This window comes from Synchytrium microbalum, assembly GCF_006535985.1.
Source record: "Synchytrium microbalum strain JEL517 chromosome Unknown SmJEL517_scf0004, whole genome shotgun sequence".
Lineage (NCBI taxonomy): Eukaryota > Fungi > Chytridiomycota > Chytridiomycetes > Synchytriales > Synchytriaceae > Synchytrium > Synchytrium microbalum.
Genome location: NW_022158353.1, coordinates 200,913 through 222,713, shown reverse-complemented (window position 1 = coordinate 222,713; position 21,801 = coordinate 200,913). Strand labels below are relative to the sequence as shown.

Here is a 21,801-nt window from a genome sequence, read left to right as displayed (position 1 = left end):
TTCTACAGCTTGCTGGCTTTAGCAAACTTTTCAGGCTCTGTAAACCGAATATTGTCTGCCTTGATACCAGCCTCAACAACACTAATTCCTCCTGATCGAATCATGAATTCGAGTCTATGGTCACGGTATTGGCGTCTAAACGCCTTCTTTTCATATAGCATTTCTCGACGAGCTTTGCCACCGTCTGTTGCGACGGCTTCCTTTTCAGCTAGTATGGCTGCGACTGCTTTACGTTGTTTGGCACCTACGACAACAAAAGCACAATCAGTTTTCGTGCGATCTTCAAAAACGGAATTGATCGATTTGTAGGCTTACGTTCCCACCACTTCCCGATAGGTGTAGATGCAGCAGGTCCAAAACCCATTCGATCGGTTCCAATCTAAATTTTAAATAAAATTAAGCATCAGGAGTAGATGCGTCTGGTGTAACAGAAGAGATTTCTGTATTTACCATATGACTGACAACAGCTGCATCAGCCAATGAGAACATGCTTCCACCAAACCACTGCTTGTCGCCCAATTGAGTAGACAACCATATCATATAGTTGTCGGTGGACGTCTTGGCATTGGCGAGAAGGGTTTCTCGGAGTTGGCCTTCGGTGCCGGCTCTGTGCCAGAAGAGGATTTCACCTAGCTATGTTTTGGGTGAGAAATATAAAAGTCAGCACGGTTGTGGTATTTTTTACAGATTTTTGATGATGCTTACGCCCCAGCTATACAAAAATATAAGTGTGAGCCTACAGGCTTTTGGAACCACGCAACAGACGAAAAATAACTCACTTAATTCCTTCCAACTGGGAATCAACAACGTCAATAATGGCTCTCAGTTTAGCCTTCTCCAATGGATCTGAAGGCATCATCTTGTGCTGGGTGTACTTTTCGTCCAGGTACTCGCAGATGATGCGAGAGTCGGTTAAGAGCACTGGTCCATCTTCGATGTAGGGAACTTCTTGCTTTGGCGAGACTGTAAGTCCAAATGGGAGGGTTGGCTTCACTGTGAATGGCAAGCCTTTTTCAGCGAGGACAATCTTGACTTTGTTTCCGTATGGAGATGTGGGAGCTAGCAGTAGAATGGCACGGGTGTTAGGCGAGCAGTTCCGGCCTCAAGCAGGACGTGCTGTCTTTTCAACATGATATCACTAGCATCATTCAAAGGAAAGCAACAACAAGATCAGCTACTGTACTTGCCATGGTAAACGATGATAGTCATCTTGTTGAGCTGTGGTTAGTTGATCCGGTTTCAAAGTTGTTCAAATGTCCGTATGTTGAAGTTCCTTCTACGCTTGACCTACAGTGAAGGGATATGGTAATGAGTGAATACGTAGTTCTGAAGCAACAAAATCGCATTAATGTGGTCAAAATAATATGCTTAAACGTTCAAAGTGGTCGTGCACCATCAGCAACAACTGGGCGAGAACTTTTGCCGGTGTAGCAGGAAGCTCCAGGGGTGCTTCGAAATGGCTATCTAAACGTTCAAGAGTTCTGAATTTACGAATATACGTACCTTCCGAGTCTCTTTCTGGGTGCAGGCTGTCTTCGTGGTTTCGTGAAGGTTTGGATTTCTTGGAAGCGAGAGGACGCCAATGTTGAAAACCAAGAGGCGAGGGCAAGATTGCAGAGTAAAGAGGTATCACGATGCAGATTTCTAGATATTTTCTTGGCTCGTCAACGAGTTTTGGAATAACAACGTAAAGTCAGTCAACAAAAACGTGATACTGCTTTGTCAACCAAATGTTAAGTACCAAAATGAACGGATTGGCTAATTGTGAGCATTCTACATATATATCTGTCATGGAGTAATCGATTCTCTACCATGCATGCAGCTGGTTTACCAGTAGAGTCACATTGCTCTCATGACTTCCATGACAGTGTGGTTTTACGAGTGATGAAGCGCAGTACGAGTCAGGCCTTTTGATCAACATATCTCTTGTAAACTAGTGAATTTACACGTAATCCGTGAGAACCAGACGTGTTACGGACTCTTGAATGCTTCCTCAATGCAATTTTCACAAAATATCTACCAGCAATAGGCGGTCGAAAAGGACTGATAGTGGAGGGAAGAGAAGGCCCGTACCTACTCGGAGGCTCCAGACGCTCGAGGATGGCCACTGGATGCTCGCTGAGGGCCTGTCCTTTTGGTCAGATCTCGCAGGAAAAGACCGTTGGTCGTGTTCTTCAGCAAGCTTAATTCAACAAGGCTGGCAAGTCACCCGGATTATAACTGTCTTCAAAGCAATGCTGATTTTCTCTTTCCTCCTCTCTCAGAGCAAGTTTCCCTCTATCCGAAATCCTGACATCAACAACCACTTGAAAGGCGCAAGTGTGAGCAAAGTTGCAAGGCCAATTGTCAACTCGAGAATGGAGGAATTCTATACGCAGTCCTTGCATCGTGGTCTTGATTGGTACTGCCAACCAACGGTCTTCGTGATTCGGCAAGACTACTTAAAACATTACTTTCTGGGTTAAACGGGTGTTTACATATCTGTGTGTATATGTAACTCTACGATGAAGATCGCATGGCGTTCTGCGTTCATGCGTTTGGAGTAGAGACAGACAGCAGCACGCTGCGGTTGCCTTCTGGGTTCACTGCTGGTTCGCCTTCCGGGTTGGTGCTGTGCGATTGCAAATGACAAATGAGGAGGCATCGTTTGCAACCGCACAGCACCGTCATTGTTTCGTTCGCTTGAATTGTTGAGCGTGTGGTTGTTTTCTTTACTCTCGCTCGTGTTGTCAATAATTCTATAGGAACTGTGGTATTTCTGAGATGGAAGGAACAAAAGCACTGGCATTTTAAAGAAGGTGAACAAAGTAGCGAGGTTATACGGTTGGAATATTGAAAGAGGGAGGATAATCGAAACGCAATCCTTGCATCGTCTTCTTGATTGGTAGCAAATGGCACTGCCAAACAACGATTCTTCGGCTCGGCAGGATTACTTAAAACGTTGCCTTCGGGTTCAACGGATGTTTATATATGTACATTGTATGTGCAATGTATGCCTATAACTCTATGATGAAGATTGTATGGTCTTCGGATTACATACTTTGTGGGGTACAGAGGGACAGCAGCACGCTACCAGTGGCCTTCGGGTTACACTGCCGGCATGTCTTCGGATGATTGTGCTGTGCGGTTGTGAATGATGCCTCCTCTTTTGTCATTGTTTTTGTTCGATTTTGCAGCATGTGGCTACTTTTCTTTGCTCACCAGTTTTCTCACTTTCTTATACTGTGGTGGGTCTTCGCCCAAAATTCGAATTCTGTTATATTGTACTTGCTCCATAACCCTCTTGTAACTCGCATAAGTAAATAAATGCATTTGTGACGTTGACTTTGTTACTGGATACTTTTATTATGAGTTTCTGCAATTACTCTAATGATGAGATACTTTAATAACATGATAGAATGATAATTACTTCAATGTCTTGTTTCAGATAATTATTGTTTATGACCCTATCTTACAGCTTCCCAACAACAACCCACTCCACCACCAACGTACTCAAACTCGCCGTAAGCGACACCACCATAACCCCCACACACAATTTCGCAAACCGCCACTGCTTCATCTCCATCCCCGGATGCATCTTCAGCAACTCGCTCCACATTAGCCCAGCAAGACTAGCTACAAACGTCAAATCAGCACCAATATTCGACCCCACCACGAGTCCCCACAGTGCAGCCTGATAAATCTGTTGCTGATGAGCAGCATCACCACCAACCCCAGCCGAGAAATTCGGATGCTGGAGGATTCGAACTGCGAGAATTGTCATGGGGAGATTGTTTAGGAGGGAGCATGCTAGCGCTGAGAGAAACCCGATTGCGAATATGGCGGCAGGGACGGTTTGACATATGCGAGCGATCCCGATTGCGAGTACTGCAGTCCAGTTTAGGGCGTTGAGGGATTCAACGAGGACAAACATTCCGAGTGCGAAGGGGCCTATGCGCCATGGGCATCGGGATATTGCTGTGTATGTTATGGGGAGGCGTTTTAGGAGGTAGTTGGGCTTTGTTATGGATGTTCGTGGTGGTTCTGTTTGATTTGCTTCCGAGTGCTTTATAGATGGAGGTGATAATGTCTGTGGTGACTTTGGCGGTTTCCCATTATTATTAATATTCGTGGCGGCAATATCTTGCTCCAACATGGTACCATCTGGGGGTGCACTCTCCGTCTCTTCATTAGCAAGCGCAGTCAGCTCGTGATGCTGACTGTTATTAATATGTCCTGAATCATGCAGCACCTGTAACATTGCAGGCGCCGCTGCATCGACAGTATTACTTTCCTGTATATACGGCAGACTATTCCGATGCACACTACTGTTATTCCGGTCATGGCTCTTGACATCGGACATCTCCTTCATACTCAAACTATTCCTCTCAGACTCTGACGACCTCGTCCTTTTCAAATCCGTAAACACATCCTTTACAAGCATCAGCAACCCAAACGGAGCAGTCAACAACCATACACCCACATCTGTAAACAGCGGAACTACCATCAAGCACACCAGACACGATAGCAGCACCCCAACACCAAATATAGCGCCATTCCGATCTTTGAGTGCGTAAGTATGTTCAGCTTCGGACGGTGGTGGCTGAATATTACGTGGAATTAAATGTGAAATCAATAGTTTCGTTGCAAAGTAGGCTGTTATGATTCCGACGATTGTGGGGATGCCCATTACGGCTGTGAATTGTATGAAATTGATGTTTGATGCTTGAGCTACGACTACGTTTGTTGGGTTTCCAATGTAGAGCATCATGGATGCGATATTGCAGACTATGAAGCTGCTTAGTGTGAAGGCAGACACGTCTATGTGGGATGCGATGCCGAGGTAGCAGAGGATTGGTGTTACGGTTAAGACTACGAGGGGAAGTATGTGGTCAGTTCAAAATTTGAAGCTTCGGATATTCAAGTATTTGAACAAGAGCTTTCTTTGCACATACCTACTACGTCATTCGACGTGAAAATGGTCAAGAGTACCGACAGCATAAACAGATAATCATACAATTTACGACCGTTTCCTTTCCCACGTTTTGTGACCTTAGTTGCCAAAGTGGTCAGCGTTCAAACAAACCTGTATGCTTTTTTTTGGTTTCCAGCAACATACCTGGAAGGCAATAAAACTGAACAATCCTGTAAGATCGATACTTATACTGACGTACGCCAGCGAAAAGACTACAAGTCAAACAACCAAAGTGTCAGCCAACCAACCTTCAATACGTTTCACCCGCAACGTTCATGTTCACTCACAAAGCACGACAATAGCCCACGGTTGAATCCCATTAGATCCCAGTATCCCAAGCCTAACCACATCAGGCGACATCACAGTCGTGGCCAATTCAAACAGCACACATATCACAGGTGCACTTCCCAAATCAATCCGCAATGTTTGGAGAGGACACCATTTTGGGAGCCTAATATCTAATGGGGCGACACAGAAGTAGATACATACAAAGAAGGATATTAGCGATACATATGATCGGGCTGATAATCCATCATCATCCGCCATCAGTTCTAGCGTCTTTTAAGATTTTTGAGTGATTGGTGCGGGTGATCATCAATCTTAGTGTATTGACGAGACAGGCGAGACGGAAAGCGACCCTCAGACGCGTATTTATGCATTAATCTATTATGTATCATGCGAAATAAATTATCCACTTTGAGCGATACCGCCCACACTCCCTACAATTCCACACAGCGTCCTTTTCACTACGTATTTAAAGCCTCAAACCCCATCCTCAACCGATCAATCCTAGCATCACCGCCCTTCTTCACATCCCAAAAGTCCATCAACAACGTAACCGTATCCATCCTCCTCAAGTGGAAGGCTCTCTCCACAATGAACGTATACCACTCATTAACACCCATAAACCTTAGCAACATCACAGCCGCATCAGCCTGTCCATCCCTAATAACAACTTCAATCTCATTCGCATTCAATGTCTCCCCGTTACACGCGTCCCTTACGACCTTGATTGTCGCGAGCTGGAATGGGCGCTCACCATACGGCCTTACGAAAAACCAGCACAAGAAATCTCGTGTATTAATAACATCTTTCGTCCTGACTCCATTCAGAATCGCTATAATGACATCCTCATAGCATTTCTCGATTGCGAACTTCCACACTACGGCAATGGCAACACGGTCAAAGTGCGTTTGCCGTTGGCACTGGTTGCAGTATTGGATGAAGAGCTTGAGGGTTTGTTGAGATGACATTATGGCGAGTGGGAAGAAGGTGGTTGGTGTTGATGGGATTGATCTCAGGGTGATGCATGCTGGAATTGGGTGATGGTAGAAGAGAGTCGTTGGATGTAGCAGTAGCCATTGTGCTCGTACTAGAGGGATAATGAAGGAGTTATTGAATCCATTTTCGAGCTACAGCAGGGCAACATACGTCTTTCATCTCGCGAAATGCGATACAGACGACGGGAGCAAGAACTAAGGTTTAATGGATGCTGAGTCCGTATGAAGATGGCACCAATCAGTTCGTCTGGTAGTCCTTTGAATATATCATATGGTTTCGGTGTTGGTAGAGGGCTTAAATGTGTTGCCTCCTCCTCCTCTTTAAGATTTTGCTGAGTTTAAAAAAGTGTGTGTAAATCATTTCTCGTTTGCTGTCTGATCTGAAGCGTTTTAGATAGTTCGTGACGTACCAGCTCATTTTTCATAGTATCATGTACGTTCAGAGCCAGTCCAACTTCTCGTTGCCTTTTGGCTTACGAGTTCCTAATAGACGGGTGATTTAAACGTTTTGAAGAGTGCAACCACTTTGCGACACACAGTTCTTGCGATTCACGCCTTATAAAAGGGTGTTATATTATACTTCTCGGTCTCAGAATATCAGACATAACTATCAATAACTATTAATTGACATATTATCACTCTCATGCCCACAAGATTATCACTCCCAAAAACTGAAACATTGTTCCAACCAAATAAAAGGAATTAGACGCCCCCAGAAACAGAACTCCCTCTTCAAAATCAAGCCTGCTCAATCTTATCACCCCCCTCGACCTTCACAACAGTCGGACCATCATCAACCAACGTCGTAGTTGGCGAAGCCGCAGCTTTGGCTTCAGCAGCAGCTTCAGCATCAGTCATTGCAGCTACTTTCCACACTCCTACGGCTATTACGATGCCGATCGCTTGGCCAACAATGTAAATCCTACAGGCAAAAAACAATTAGCATGTCGCGGTAGACTTGGATAGTTTAAAGTACTTGCCAGAAATCATTCCAAACACCAGTAATCACAGCAGTGCCCAAAGACCGTGCAATGTTGACTGATGCACCGGTGAATTGCACAGTTACGAGGTGGATTGCAATTAGAACAAACCCGATTGGGATGGGCTAGTCAAAATAGAGGCATCATTTTCACATTCGTATCGTTGCATGACAGGGTGATAACTCACTGCAAAAATCCCTGCAAACCCACTAACGGCATCCCTCAATATGACTACAAGCAGGAACGATGTTGTGATCGCCTCTAAAAACACGCCCTGTACTTGAGTCGTGCCATCTCCCAGCGTCGTGGCACCGACAACCTTGTTTGGGAATATGGCGTATGCGAGACCGCCAGCGAAAAGCCCACCGGCGAGTTCAGTGACGATGTAGAGAAGCATACGTGTGAGAGACATTTTCCCGATCAGGAAGACGCTGATGGCGACTGCTGGGTTTTGTGGGGCGCCTTTTGAAAGGGTGGAATGTTCGGTTAGGATCAGCTTCGGTGTGAGGTGACGAGATTCGTGTAATACCTGTTACGCCTATTGTTTGAATGTGTCAGTTGTAAGAAACAGACGTGATAGGATATAGCTAAATGCGAATCTCACCTCCAAATGTCCATACGGTAATCATGAGACTGACTATTGAGAGTGAGATTTTGAGTCGCTTTTTTTGTTACTGCCCATCCCACCAACGCAACTTACTTCCAAACGCAAGCGCAATAACCAAAAGAGTGGATGCAAACGTTCCGGCTGAGGTTTGTACAGCAGCTTGAATACCAGCATATGCGAGAAATAAAAACATTGCTGTTCCAATGAATCTAAGTTTACTCAGTTAACACGATTTGCTTGATAACGCAAAAACGATATAAAAAAGTATGAAGATGCAACAAACTTACTCAACTGCTGCAGCCAGATACTCATTATCAGGCTCAGCACGTCCCTTTTGCAAGAGCTTCCAAATCACAAATCCAATTAGACCGCCCACGAATGGTGCACTAAAGGACATACACTTGTCAGTTCCCTAAGGCAATAACGCTTCGCATCAATACATAAAACAGTTCTTTCAAAACTCACGTCCAGTAAATCCAATGCCCCGTCCAGACACCACTCAGCACAGCGCTCCCCAAACTCCTCGCCGGATTTACACTGCTCCCGCTAAATGGCACCGCTCCAAGATGTATAACAACAAGCGTCAATCCAATATGTAGTGGTGCGAGTTCTTTGGATTGCCCGTCAATGGCCCCATTCAGTACGACGAGTGCGAGAACAGCACTCATAACCATTTCGAGAAACCAGGCTTGAGCGAGCGATGATCCAAATCCTGGTGTTGTTGCGCCGATAAAGTCGCCAGGCATGAGAGCCTTAACGAGTGCAGCTGCAAAGATTGCGGCGAGGGATTCGGCGAGGATGTAGAGAATCAGGCGGAGGACCCTAGGAAAAGAGTTTGACATGCTGATGTTGTATAAAGGTACAAAAGCACGAGAAGTGTACACGTACGAGAGCTTTCCAGCCAAATATGCCACCATGGCAATCACTGGATTGCAGCATGCGCCGGACGTTGATGCTGCTACCCAGACCTATACCCACATAGCATCAATAAAGCGTTAGCAGCACATTTGTAAAGTGTAGCTTTCCGAGTAAACCAACGTCAGCAACAACAAAGGGCTGTGTGTAACTGCGCCAGTTCATCAACAAACCACTCACAGCAGTCATCAAAGAGACTATAGACAAATGCAAAGTCAGAATTAGTCCACATCATTTGCATCCTTCCCAAAAAACCAGTTGACTCACACCCAAATCCAAACGCGATAACAATCAACGAATCATTCGTTAATTCACCGGCTCCCGTAATCCCAGCACGTATTGCACCATATGCACCAAACAAGAATCTATTAAAATGATGCATGTTATTAATTGAAATTTCCAAACCAACGGCTGGGAAAACGAGACTTGAAAACTCAGCTTGCGTACATTGTTGTGGCAAAGAATTCGTCTATGGTGCAAAGAATGTCGTGCCGCAAGGAAGGCATTGTGGAAAAGAGCGTCGAAATATGCAGATACTGCTACTTTCGGAGGTCGTTTGTACTTGAAACAGGCCTGTAAGAGTCGTCTGCTCCACTTTTGCAAGAAGTGTGTTTATGCGACAAATAAGCACAAACAAGCAAAGCCATTGCAAACATGAAGCCACATTGCGAGGATGGGGTTAATAATCCTGCTGTGTCCTGCGACAGCAACCATTCAGATCTTCAAAGAGACCTCTGAATTACGTCGTGGTTTCGTTGTTGATAAAGAATTTAAATAACGTCGCGTCCTGATCTGGCTACTGCTGAGTCTAAGAAGTGTTGAAGTTTTGCTGGTGGTTAACATTGAATTGAAATACATTTCAATCGTTTGAACAAATCGTCTCATGCTCTTTCTTGCCCTCTGAACTTGTAGAAAGTAGTTTGGATGTTTGAAGCACGCAAAACGCCTTTCCCCACAGAGCTCCTTCAAGAAGCACGTGATATAAGGAGGTTACATTAAATTAAATATCCTCAACAATCCTTCTTTTGCCCGCCAAGGCCGAAAGACCACCCTTCAAATACAAAAGTCAAAATTGAAGACCAATAATTACAACACAAAGCACAATATCACACCTGCTCAGTCTTAACATCCGTCAGCTCATCTCCAATCAACGTCCCAGTCGGTGACGGCGATGCGGCCTTTGCTGCTTCTTCTTCTTCTTCAACAGCAGCATCTGCTGCAACTTCCTCGTCTGTTAGAGAGGCAACCTTCCACACTCCCACGGCAATCACGACCCCGATTGCTTGGCCGACAACGTATACCCTAGTATGAAAAGTTTAGGCTTGGCAACAAAGTAATGGAGCGGGTCTCTTCACTTGCCAGAAATCATTCCAAACACCAGTGACAACAGCTATACCAAGCGAACGTGCAATATTCACGGATGTGCCAGTATATTGCACCGTTACAAGATGAAGGACGATCAGGACGAAACCCACGGGTATTGGCTAAACGAAACGTCGTCACTTTTCTGCGTACCGTCAAAATCCGTCAAAACTTCATTCACATACACCGAAAATTCCCGACGTGCCCGTAACAGCATTCCGAAGTATCACAAAGAGGAGGATGGCGGTTGATATTGCTTCGAGCATCGCCCCCTGAACTTGAGTCGTGCTGGCACCAAGCGTCGTTGCACCGGTAACCTTGTTGGGGAATATAGCGTATGTGAGGCCGCCAGCAAAGAGCGCGCCAAGGAGCTCAGCGATGATGTAGAAGATCATTCGTTTGAGGGACATTTCTCCGATTATGTATACGGCGAGGCAGACGGCTGGGTTTTGTGGAGAGCCTTTTTTCAAAGGGGCGAATCAGTTTCTGAGTGTACGAAAGGAATATGTTACGTAAAAAATATACCTGTTACGCCTATTGAGTTTCAAAGGTTTAGCTTACTATTGAGCGAAGATTGTAATATGCAAAGTGTAAACAGAAATTCTCACCTGCAAATGTCCAGATGGTAATCATCAAACTGACTATTAGAGAAAATACGTGAGGCTTTCAGCTATACGAAACATCCCAACACGAAACTCATTAGTTACATCCAAACGATAGTGCAACAACCAACAATGTCGACGCAAACGTTCCAGCTGATGTTTGTATAGCCGCCTGAATGCCAGCATATGCGAGGAATAAGAACATGGCCGTCCCAATAAACCTAGAGTTTGCAGAATACGGGTCAGCACGATTTGTTTGACAACGAAAAAAAAAGTGAATAATGGGAAGGCAGAAGATGCCACAAGCTTACTCTGACACAGCCGCTAGAAAATCATTATCAGGTTGGGCTCTTCCCTTTTGCAGCAGTTTCCATATCGCGAATCCAAGCAAACCGCCTACAATCGGTGCTCTAAAAGACCTGGCTTGTCAGTTTGAAGGCACAAAATGACTGATTTCCTCCAAGATTTTATTTGTCTCCAAAACTCACGTCCAATAAATCCAATGCGCCGTCCACACCCCGCTCAACACAGCACTCCCTAAACTCCTCGCCGGATTAACCCCACTCCCACTAAACGGCACTGCTCCAAGATGAATAACCAGCAGCGTCAACCCAATATGCAACGGTGCGAGCTGCTCTGTCTGCCCATCAATCCCGGCATTTAGTACAACCAGTGCGAGCACACAGGTCATAATCATTTCAAGAAACCATGTTTGGGCGAGCGATGATCCAAGACCCGGTGCTGTTGCGCCGATGTAGTCGCCGGGGAGGAGAGCTTTTATGAGAGCTGCGGCGAAGATTGCAGCGAGGCATTCAGCGATGGTGTAGGAGATGCAGCGTAGGAGGCTGATGGGATGAGAGTAAGATGGGTTTGATGTGTAGATCGTAGTAATGGTGAAGAAGGGACATACGAGATTTTGCCAGACAGGTATGCCACCATGCATATTACGGGATTGCACCATGCTCCAGATGTATTCGAGTGAGTCCATACCTGGAATAATTCAAGGCCATGCCTCAGAAGCCGCGTTCTAGTATATACAATGGCTGCTGCCTAGTTCACAAACACACTCACAGAAGTCATCAAAGAAACTAATAAAAGCAAACAAATCATTATCAAAGCTAAAAAATCTCACAAAACGTTTCTTTTATACCCACATCCAAATCCAAACGCAATCACAATCAGCGAATCATTCGTCAAAGCACCATTGGCTCCCGTTAAACCAGCTCGAATGGTGCCATAAGCACCGAATAGGAAACTGCGTTTGAGATAGCATAAAATAGAAATGAGGTTTTAGTTGGCAATTGCCAATATGAAGGCTGTCGGATGTTGGTTGCAAACGTCACGAAAAATCTGAGTATTGCGTACATTGTAGTGGCAAAGAATTCATCCGCAGTTGCGAGAATGTCGTGCCGAAGGGAAGGAGGCATTGGTTGTGAAAGATGGGCGAGATGGCAGTGTTGGCAGTGCTGTGCTACCTCAGCAGCAGCAGCTTGTCCACTTTGAGCTATGAAGCTGACGCCTTCAAGTTAAAGAGTTTCGAACCCTCAACAGTTCCAACGTAGTTAGTTGCAAAACTTGATATTAAAAACCATGAAATTGTAAATGGTGAAATTAACACGTTTGAGTTTTGAGCACTTGTTTCCATGAAACCTAAAACATAGTGCATTTACCAGCACCGATTGAAATTATCACCAGTGGATAATGGGCTTGAAACATGCTGGCTCTCTTCCTTGGTCGGCAATGTTGACAAAAGGAGTTGATGATGATTCGCACTTCTTGACGACGTCCAAATCGATTGATCTGGATAGATCCAGCGCTCCAAGTTCGTTGGAATCATTTTAATCTAGGGCAGCTGTGAAATGAGCACCACTATGGTCAGAGAAGCTCCCACAACGCAACAGCCCAGTTTCGGCATTTTCTTGTTGGTCGCTCAACCCCCACATTATTAATTAATAAACTTTCCATAAATCATCGCTTCCTTTCATTCTATGCAAAAGATACTAAATAATGCATTCTATCTTACAAAAACATTATAACCATCACATACAACACTCAGAATCGATACAATGGATTTGATCCACCTCTACTCCCACCACGTCCTCCTCCTCCTCTTCCACCACGAGGACCACCCCGTCCTCTATGTGGACGGTACGTCGTGCTCGACCCAACGGTTGTAGCCCCAGAGCTGGTCTGTCGTTTCGGCAGTAGATATTCAGGGACATGTCGAAGATGTGGTTGTACTTTGGCGGGGTGTAGTGGTCTGTCGTGGCGTAAGGCTGCAAGGTCGCTTGGATGGTCTTCAAAGTGTGCCTAGGTATTGGGTGTTGTCAGAGTTGCTGTTCGAGTTGCTTTGCAATTATCTGCAATACGGATCTCTCTTTTTTTTGCACTTTGTGTGGGAAGGCAAAAGGTATCTTGTTTGTTTTTGACTCAGAATGGAGTGATTTTATTGCTTAATCATCCTCCTTGGAGGTTTCAGCGATCTTGGTGTGTAAAATTTCGTCATCACCGTCAAAAACAACCAAGATTTGTGCCCTTCCCACATTCCCAAATACTTCAACAAAAAAACCACGTAGAATATCCAGTCGATGAGAACCTGACATACCTTGAGTCGCCCAGAGTTCATAATTTCAGTTTTGAGATCCTTTAATCTCGCTTCCTTGACAGCCGCCCGTGTTACAGCTCGAATGGCATCTTGAGCTCGATATCTAAAGGCATCCACTTGAGCCATATCGAATGTGTATGGATTGATTGTCCTTCCAAGCTCTATGATATCGATGGCGTGTTAGTAAGATTAATGTCAAAAGTGTTCAAACCAACCAAAAACAAGACAAATCGAGTTTCGCTACATGTTGCTGCAACTCACTTTCTTCCTTCCTCTGAATCTTGGCAAACACAGCTTCATCATCCTGCTTCATGCTAGCTTTACTACCTCTCTGATGCTCAAGCCCATCATCCCCCACAATAAAACTCATTGCAAAACCTTGATTCCCCACCCCTCTCGCCGTCCTTCCAACACGGTGCTTGTACGATCGTGTCGATGACGGTAGATCGAAATTGATGACAGCTTGTACGTTTCTGAAATCTATTCCTCGTGATACACCATGTTCTTCTCCAGCATTGGCTCGTTTCCTTTTCTTGTTTGTAGTGCCGTTTGATGGTATTGGCATGTCGTCGTCGGGTATTATGTCGTCTGATTGTGGTTGTGGTGGTGTTATTGTAGGTTCTGTTTCTGGCTGTATGGTAGATTCTTCTCCAACGGCAGGTATCACGATGTCTTGATCGAGACCTTTTGTTTCTTCTTCGGTAGGTGCGACGACGACTTCATCTTCTTCTATTCCAGCATCGGCGGCGACGAGGTAATCATATACACCACGGTTAAACTCTTCTACTATATGGTATCGACTCTTGGCTGGTAGTTCAGGACACGTCGCACAAGCACGTATACCAAACTGTTCGAGAAACAGACGTAGTCGGTATGCCCTTTCAGTATCAGAGACGAATACTATACATTTCCCAGACCCGAATGGATGCAGCTTGAGTTTGAGGGTAAAGTACATGAGGAGGAATTTGTCTTCTTCTTTGGCGCATCTGTTTGAAAACATGTGCGTGTGAGAAAAAAAAGCGCAACCCTCGAAACAAGGAGCAAGTGACGAATACACTTCAGTTCACACCATGCATTCAACTTACTTGACGAAATACTGCGTCAACAAATCTTGTTCGTCCTTGCCCTCTTCCAATTTAAGGATGGCTGGATTCCTTAAAACCAATTGTTTCAATGCAGAGACATCTGATGTCATGGTAGCACTCATCAGATACGACTGACATATAGCTGGTAGAAGAGGAAGTAGTGCTCGCATGTCCTCGTCGTAGCCATACGATAAGATTAAATCAGCTTCATCAATCACTAGCGATTCGAGCGATGTTTTTAAATCAAGTGACTGCGTGTAGAGGAGAGAAAAAAAATTGTTGGAACGATAAACGTGGACTATGAGAGATTTGGATTGCATGCAGCTAGCGTACCTGAGCTCTTATATGAGCCAACACTCTACTTGGAGTTGCGACAATCACGTCAGGTCGTTCTGATAAGAGTGGGCTAGGAACAGACAAAAAAGTCAGGCATGTCAATGTATTCAGGGCTTCCACTCCTGTCACCACATACGTTTGACTAGCAACAGAAGCATTAGCAGTTCCAGCCAGATTAACGACGGTGATCTCCTCACGACAATATGTTGTCAAATCGAGTATGTGTTTGGTGACTTGTTCAGCCAATTCACGAGTAGGAACCAGTATCAATGCTCTAGTGCAAGCTCTATTTGACGCATCTGCCGGCAAGCTCTAATAAAACATGATGTTTGTCTTAGTTCATGTCTTTTCTTTTTTTGAACTCTGATGTGAAAAAAAACCAAGATCTAATAAATGAATTATACCTCCTTTGAAGCCAACACCTTCTGCAGCACAGGCAGACAATAAGCAGCCGTCTTTCCAGACCCGGTTCGTGCTCTAGCTAGGATATCCCGTCCAGCTTGGAGTGCTAAAGGAATAGCTTTTGCTTGCACCAATGTTGGATGCTCGAAACCGAGTTTGGCCACTGCCCGGAGAAGTCTCGCATCCAGATCTAGCGATTCGAATGTCACTTGAGCGTCAATGAGACTGCTCTTCATGCTCATCGATCGTTCGTTGATGAGTTGCGGGTTTGGATGTTTGGAGCAAGAAACAAGCAAGTGAAGAAAAAAATGTATGGTGAGGCTAGAAATCACAAAAAGGATCTGCAAGTCATATCACATTCACCTTCCACATTTATAGATCGAGAGCCGACATATCTTTCGCGTTTCGTGACTTTGCTGCCTGGAAATCTCGTCCGTTGAAAATTGTGTTTGCTGGTTGAGAACGAACTGAGCGAATGGAAGGAAACGTTGGAGAAATTTCATTCAAACTTTGGAAGAACCTAGCAAATGATTGAATTTATCTCTTCATTTGCTACTCTTGCTTATTGCTCGAGTGGACTTCTCACAGTCTGCGTCCTTTGAATATTCAGAATGCTTTCAACTGAACATCGAACGGGATAAACGGTTGAGTAAATAGGGCAGTTGTGAAGTATGAAAGCATTTAATGTCATGGAATGCTACAGTCTCACCTCCAGTTGCAGTCACCAACAATTGCAGATTGCAGCAGACTGGTGATCAAGCACCAGCTAATACATTAGAATTTTCATCTTAAGAGCTAATTACTTTCACACGTGATCGATATTCTAACTTTACATCCTCTAGTCCACTCACCTTTGGCTCCTGAGACTCCTTCGTCACAATTCGTAAGGATTGCGTCGTGTCGCTGCCAATGCAATGGGTAGTAGGCGAGGTAAGAGCGTACCTTCTTGTAATTGACGAGCAGTCGAACTGACATTCCCGTTCTGTTTCTGAGTCTGTTACTTCAAGGAGTGTCGTTAAATTAACCCACACTGTTTTCTGCTACATTCGTGTCTATTGAATGAAAGGTCGCATACGTTTCACATGGACTGCGAATGAGTTTGCTACAATAGTGCATGCATATATATACTACTCTGGTGGAGTCTCCATCAGCAGAGATGGATAATCCTTGAAGACATCAATATGTTCTGTTGCCTGCACTAGGAGACGTTTCGCTGCTGGATGTTGCAGAGTCAATACGGCATCAGCGTTACAGAATTTCATTCCTGTGCCAACGACATACCAACCCTCGGGGTGGCGCTCCGTACACTACTGTCATCAATATTCTACCAAAGTGCAGACAGTAATTTGAGGCACTTAATACCGATGAATATGCTGAAAAAACAATGTGCGTGTTTTGCACTCTTTGAACTCGTGAATGTTCTCTTGTCTGTTTCTCGTTTCGCTGGTGTTGCCCTGCTGAAATTCTTAACATTGTCGACGCAATAACATCATACACAACCACCAGCAAATTTTACGACTATGCCGACCAAGGACCTTCAATTCAAGTAGTCTTTCAAAAATTACGAACCGCGATTCCAAGGTTTCATTTCCATTCAATAACGAAAAATACTACTTTGTTTAATGTAATGTTATGTCACGTAAACCGCAATTGAGATCTTCATCACAGCACGATCCGTCTCTCTTTTTTCCATTCTCTCACATTGGTCCGGCTGCACCAAACTTGTCATCCTCTGTAAACCGAATGTTACCAGCCTTGACTCCTTCGTCAACGATACTGATTCCCCCAGATCGAACCATCCATTCGAGTCTATGGTCACGATATTGGCGTTTGAACATCTTCTTTTCGTACAACATTTCTCGAGCAGCTTTGGCATTATCAGAAGCGGGCCCAACACCCCCGTTCTCGTGTTCTTTTTCAGCTAGTAAAGCTGCGACACTTTTACGTTGTTTGGCACCTACGGAGCGAGTGAGAGTCAATTTCAACGGGAATCAGGGTCTACAGTTACTGGAAGCGAACGAAAGTGAAGGACATACGTTCCCACCACTTCCCAATAGGAGTAGATGCGTCTGGTGTGAGAGCAAAGATTTCGGTGTTGACCATATGACTGGCAACAGCAGTATCGGCCAATGAGAACATGTCTCCTCCAAACCATTGCTTGTCGCCCAGCTGAGTAGATAGCCACTTCATGTAGTTCTCGGTTTGGGACTTGGCGTTGGCCAGGATTGTTTCTCGAAGTGGTCCATCCGGGCCAGCTCTTTGCCAGAAGTGGATTTCAGCCAACTATTGTTTGAGCAAGAGGTTGAGCAAGAAATGTCAAAGTCAGAAAAGTTAGTATCCTCAAGTTGGAAGCCCTTGATGATATGCTTACACCCCAGCTATACAAAATGTATGAGTGAGATCAAGTTGTTTTCCTCTGCGGAGTAGGACAAATTAATGATCAAGACACTCACTTGATACCTTCTACAAGTGAATCCACTACATCAATAATGGCTCTCAGTTTAGCCTTCTCCATTGGATCAGATGGCAACATCTTGTGTTCAGGATACTTGTCTTCCAAGTACTCGCAGATGATTCGAGACTCGGTCAAGACTACTTGTCCATCCTCGATGTAGGGTACTTCAGCTTTTGGTGAGACCGTGATTGCAAAGGGTAGAGTTGGTTTCACAGTGTAAGGTAGTCCCTTCTCCGCGAGGGTGAGTTTGATCTTGTTTCCATATGGAGATGTGGGAGCTATAGTCATCAGATGAGTGTTAGGCAAATGATAGTAGTGTGGAGCCTTCGAGCGTCCTCATCGAATTGCCCGAAAATACACAATCCGAGAAGCGTGTCAAGGTCGAGTCGCAGCACCAGGAAGTCAACGGTGGTACTTGCCATGGTAAACAATGATAGTCATCTTGCTAAACGGTGGTTGGTTGATCCGGTTTCAAAGTTGTTCAAATGTCCCGAATGGTGATGTTCCTCAAACGTTAACCTGTCGTGACGGGATGTTGTAATGAGTCAATAAGTAGTTCTGAGGCAACAAAATTGCAGTTACGTCTTCAAAATAGCTTTAACCGTTCAACGTGCACATCCGCAACAAATCTGGAGACGACTTTTGCCGATGTTGGAGAAAGCTCCAGCGGCGTTTGAAAATGGCAATCTTAACGCTAAGAGCGTACTGAACAGATGTGCGTACCTCGTGAGCTTACACTTTTGCTTGATGCGCCTGTTTTGCCTTTAAGCTGCTCACTGTAAGTTGACAGGTTGGAGTGTTTGACGCTAATGGCGAAAAGGAAGAGTTAAGTTTAAGATATTGGAGAGAACAAGAAGTATTCCGCCTAGATATTTATTGTGGATATTCCCCTGAACTATGAATCAGACTTGAAACGTACCTTTCGTCACCTTTTCAAACATTCTTGAATGATATTGAAGGTACGCCAATGACTTGGTTTTCAATCCCATACGATTAATTTTTGGTGTATTATGATGGATGTAGCCTCTTCTTTTGTCAGCAAACGTGGATTTGCTTCGTTTTTTGCGACATTAAAGGCACATTGTGACATTTGACGTTTCAACTAGAAATATGGCTCCTATACATGGCTCTCCAATAGATTCACCAACCCAGAAACATATCCAGATGGTGGGCAGATTATGAAGTCGCCTCCACCAGCAGCAACATCATCACGAAAGTACTTGCACCCCATGTCGCCGCATCAACAAACTAGTTTTCCTAGTAACAATATGACTGCTTTGTACAGCAACTCGTGTGGCAAGATGTTGATCTCGAAAAAGGATCTCAAAGAACTGCAAGATTGGAGGTCTGAGAATCCATCGTTTACGTTATTCCAACTGACTACCCCTAGATACGAGACAATCTGATCATTATCTGATTCGAGATACTCTATGGTTTAAGAAACCTTCTTTCCTAAATATCTCATTCAACGTAGCCTGATACTATATTGGGAGACAGCTCAACAAATGAGGCCAAAGAGTCGTCTGTTGCTGCTACATCGTTTCCAACATTACCATTCCTAACAACGCCCGTGATACAACAACAATCAACTGTTGTAGAACAGTCAACAACTTTTCCCGTCATTGACCAAAAACAACAATCAACAACACCACCACTACAACAATCGACTGGTATAGAAACACCGCCACATGTCATCAATCAGCCAATGTCTACCATCGAAGATATTCGAATGAACGTCAAGGTAGCGGGACGACATGTCACTATTGTGATTCCAGGTAATTCCTCATTGGATCTCTCTACGTTCAAATTGATGAACTGACATCTTCTCCAACCTTGTAGCGCCCATACTTCATAGTGCAAAGAGATCGTATGGACTCAATGCACACTACAAGGTGTAGAGAACATAAGATTAGGCTTGGCGTTTGAAGAAAATGCCACCACAGGATGAATAAGTTATGATTCGGTTCGCATCTTATCATTATTTTACATTTTGCAATGTTCTATAGAATATGTAGGATTTGTTTTGTACAGGAAATCTTTATGAATATACAGTAGCCCAGACCTCTCAAATCACGAGGCGCTTGGGACTTCGTAGCGCGTTTTAAGTGAGCAGTGCCGTATTTGACACGTATAGATGGCTATTTGAGTGTCTACGATGTTGATAGGACCCCAACGCACTCGACCAACGAAGCTTGATTTTAGAAGGTTAAAAGTCTTTCGAGCTTCCCATAACGCACATCGTGCATCCCAGCTATACAAATATAGTATTAACAGCGTGTAAGTAGTCATCTCAAAGGAGAGATGCAAGCTTGAGAGTGTTGCTTTTGGCTGGAGATTGGGTTGGAGGTTGAAACTTCAGACAGTTTGGGTTTTGCCATTCGCTTCACTGTCTGATATTCAAAAAAGTACGAATCATCTTTCGAAATGCTTAGAAATGTGGATGCAATGTAGATGCATCGTTGTTGTAGCTTATTGAGACTGTAGAGCTCCACATTTGAAGCTGGATGACATAAAACATCAGACTATTGTTTTTCAGTCTTTGAGCATGACTCGATTGCTGCTTTTATGAAGTTATTCGATACTGTATTAATGAAATTATTGCTCATCATACAACCTTTTATTAGGAACTTGAACCAAACCTTGTGATAAACGTGTTGCCAGGTTATATGTCTTTTGGAATGTAAAGAATGTCAAGCTATCACCCACCGCCCTTCAAGATACCTGAAGTGATCATCCCGCCTGGTGGTGGATGGGTAAAATTACGCTTCAAATATTATTTCGCAGGTCGCTCTCTGGTCTCACTCAAAGTTGTTTGCATTAGGGTACTATCAAGCCAGTCTATAGGAATCCTCCTGCCCCACGAAGGCCACCTCCTCGTATGCAACCGCTATCTGAACATGAAGAAACTCATGACAGGAGACCAGGAAACTATGTAGACGACTGGTATGACAATGTAAGTATCATCCGAAACATGACTGCAACGAACGGTCGTAACATATCGCTCACACAAGCCAATGCTTAATAGGATGAACATGAAGTCAGACCTACTCCTTTGCCCATGAGGCAACCAAAGGCAGAAGTCGTTAAGGCCAGACCTGTACCACTGATAACTGCACCTGTGGTAGCTGTCAATGGTGGGGTGCCTCGATTCAAGATTACAGGATTGGCAAACAGGAGTCGCAATGCTGCCAACAACAACAATCAGCCACCACAAGCACCTGCACAGCAAAACAATGTAGTAGCGGTGCCAGTGCCACCAACCGTACGATATAGTTCACCATCACCTACACCACAACATAATATAACAGCACCATGGCCAATAGCATCATTCAACAATCAAGAAAGTATCGTCGCGGCATCATCACAAGCCAATTCTTCATTAGCTGATGATGAATACACTGAATGGGAGGAAGATGAAGTGGTGGGCAAATCAAACGGAATGCTATCAACTCCTATGATACAGAAACGAAACAACAACTGGACCGCTGAAAACTCGCCCGAGTTACCTTCAGTTGATGGCATAGAATTCGACCACTGTAGCTACAGCAACAACGTAACCACAAACACCAATGGTGAAGAGCATTATGATAATCATACTGATGATGCTATTAAGAAGATTGCTTCTGAATGGATGGAAGAGTTTGTTGCCTGGATGTCTGCCAATCCATGGTTTCAACTCCCATTGGATCGAGGATGTCCTCCATTACCATCTGCTCTTGTTGGTAATGGTCGTACTATGTATAAAACTGACAGTAGTGTAAAAACAAAGCCCATCATCCCTGCTGCCGCATCGTCTGCTGAAGACTCCAACAATGATACATCAATGAAGCCATCACCCAAACAGCAAAATGGAGATGCAAACCAACAAGCTCAACCACAGCAACAACAACAACAAGAAGCATCAGTAGCACTAACAGCAATACCACGATGTAAACGATATCGTGTCAAGAATGGTGACTATGCCTTTTCGATATCAATATTTGACGCAGACCTCGAGGGTTCCTTCAACGCCTCTTGTGATGCAGCGGGATTGAGTGAAGATCAGAGGAAAAAGGTAAGGGCACGCTTAGGACTCAGTGCATAAACGGTGCTGTAAATAGTGTGAAAAAGAAATAGTGTAGCAACAAGAAAATGCAGATTAAAACGTAGTGTATAAATCGCAAAGAGACCTTATGTACAAGCTTGTCTAGATCCTCAACAGAATATATATGCATCCAT

At 44.4% G+C, this 21,801-nt stretch overlaps 6 protein-coding genes across 6 annotated transcripts; all 6 read right to left on the bottom strand.

The window, feature by feature from the left end:
• Positions 1–2: 2 nt before the first annotated feature.
• On the bottom strand, positions 3–5,500 carry SmJEL517_g01172 (uncharacterized protein; the record flags this gene model as incomplete). The annotated part of the gene is made up of 9 exons (XM_031167100.1): positions 3–244; positions 316–379; positions 451–633; positions 706–712; positions 780–1,059; positions 3,493–4,851; positions 4,935–5,031; positions 5,099–5,166; positions 5,242–5,500. 9 exons carry the CDS (start codon positions 5,498–5,500, stop codon positions 3–5), a joined length of 2,559 nt encoding a protein of 852 aa, XP_031026821.1.
• A 200-nt stretch (positions 5,501–5,700) lies between these two features.
• On the bottom strand, positions 5,701–6,659 carry SmJEL517_g01171 (uncharacterized protein; the record flags this gene model as incomplete). Its single annotated transcript, XM_031167099.1, has 3 exons — positions 5,701–6,326; positions 6,386–6,566; positions 6,645–6,659. The coding sequence occupies 3 exons, from the start codon at positions 6,657–6,659 to the stop codon at positions 5,701–5,703; spliced, it is 822 nt and encodes a 273-aa protein (XP_031026820.1).
• Positions 6,660–6,972: 313 nt separating this feature from the next.
• SmJEL517_g01170 (uncharacterized protein) lies at positions 6,973–9,242 on the bottom strand (the record flags this gene model as incomplete). The annotated part of the gene is made up of 12 exons (XM_031167098.1): positions 6,973–7,118; positions 7,234–7,339; positions 7,402–7,676; positions 7,744–7,752; positions 7,819–7,851; positions 7,915–8,030; positions 8,109–8,207; positions 8,287–8,643; positions 8,710–8,789; positions 8,917–8,933; positions 9,004–9,101; positions 9,184–9,242. 12 exons carry the CDS (start codon positions 9,240–9,242, stop codon positions 6,973–6,975), a joined length of 1,395 nt encoding a protein of 464 aa, XP_031026819.1.
• Positions 9,243–9,842: 600 nt separating this feature from the next.
• On the bottom strand, positions 9,843–12,127 carry SmJEL517_g01169 (uncharacterized protein; the record flags this gene model as incomplete). The annotated part of the gene is made up of 11 exons (XM_031167097.1): positions 9,843–10,038; positions 10,133–10,220; positions 10,280–10,558; positions 10,624–10,632; positions 10,707–10,739; positions 10,806–10,921; positions 11,012–11,110; positions 11,189–11,690; positions 11,772–11,788; positions 11,851–11,955; positions 12,066–12,127. 11 exons carry the CDS (start codon positions 12,125–12,127, stop codon positions 9,843–9,845), a joined length of 1,506 nt encoding a protein of 501 aa, XP_031026941.1.
• A 625-nt stretch (positions 12,128–12,752) lies between these two features.
• On the bottom strand, positions 12,753–15,370 carry SmJEL517_g01168 (uncharacterized protein; the record flags this gene model as incomplete). Its single annotated transcript, XM_031167096.1, has 7 exons — positions 12,753–13,010; positions 13,306–13,466; positions 13,567–14,291; positions 14,391–14,641; positions 14,724–14,796; positions 14,863–15,038; positions 15,131–15,370. 7 exons carry the CDS (start codon positions 15,368–15,370, stop codon positions 12,753–12,755), a joined length of 1,884 nt encoding a protein of 627 aa, XP_031026942.1.
• Positions 15,371–16,825: 1,455 nt separating this feature from the next.
• SmJEL517_g01167 (uncharacterized protein) lies at positions 16,826–18,005 on the bottom strand (the record flags this gene model as incomplete). The annotated part of the gene is made up of 5 exons (XM_031167095.1): positions 16,826–17,085; positions 17,165–17,411; positions 17,500–17,506; positions 17,582–17,861; positions 17,942–18,005. 5 exons carry the CDS (start codon positions 18,003–18,005, stop codon positions 16,826–16,828), a joined length of 858 nt encoding a protein of 285 aa, XP_031026943.1.
• Positions 18,006–21,801: the final 3,796 nt, after the last annotated feature.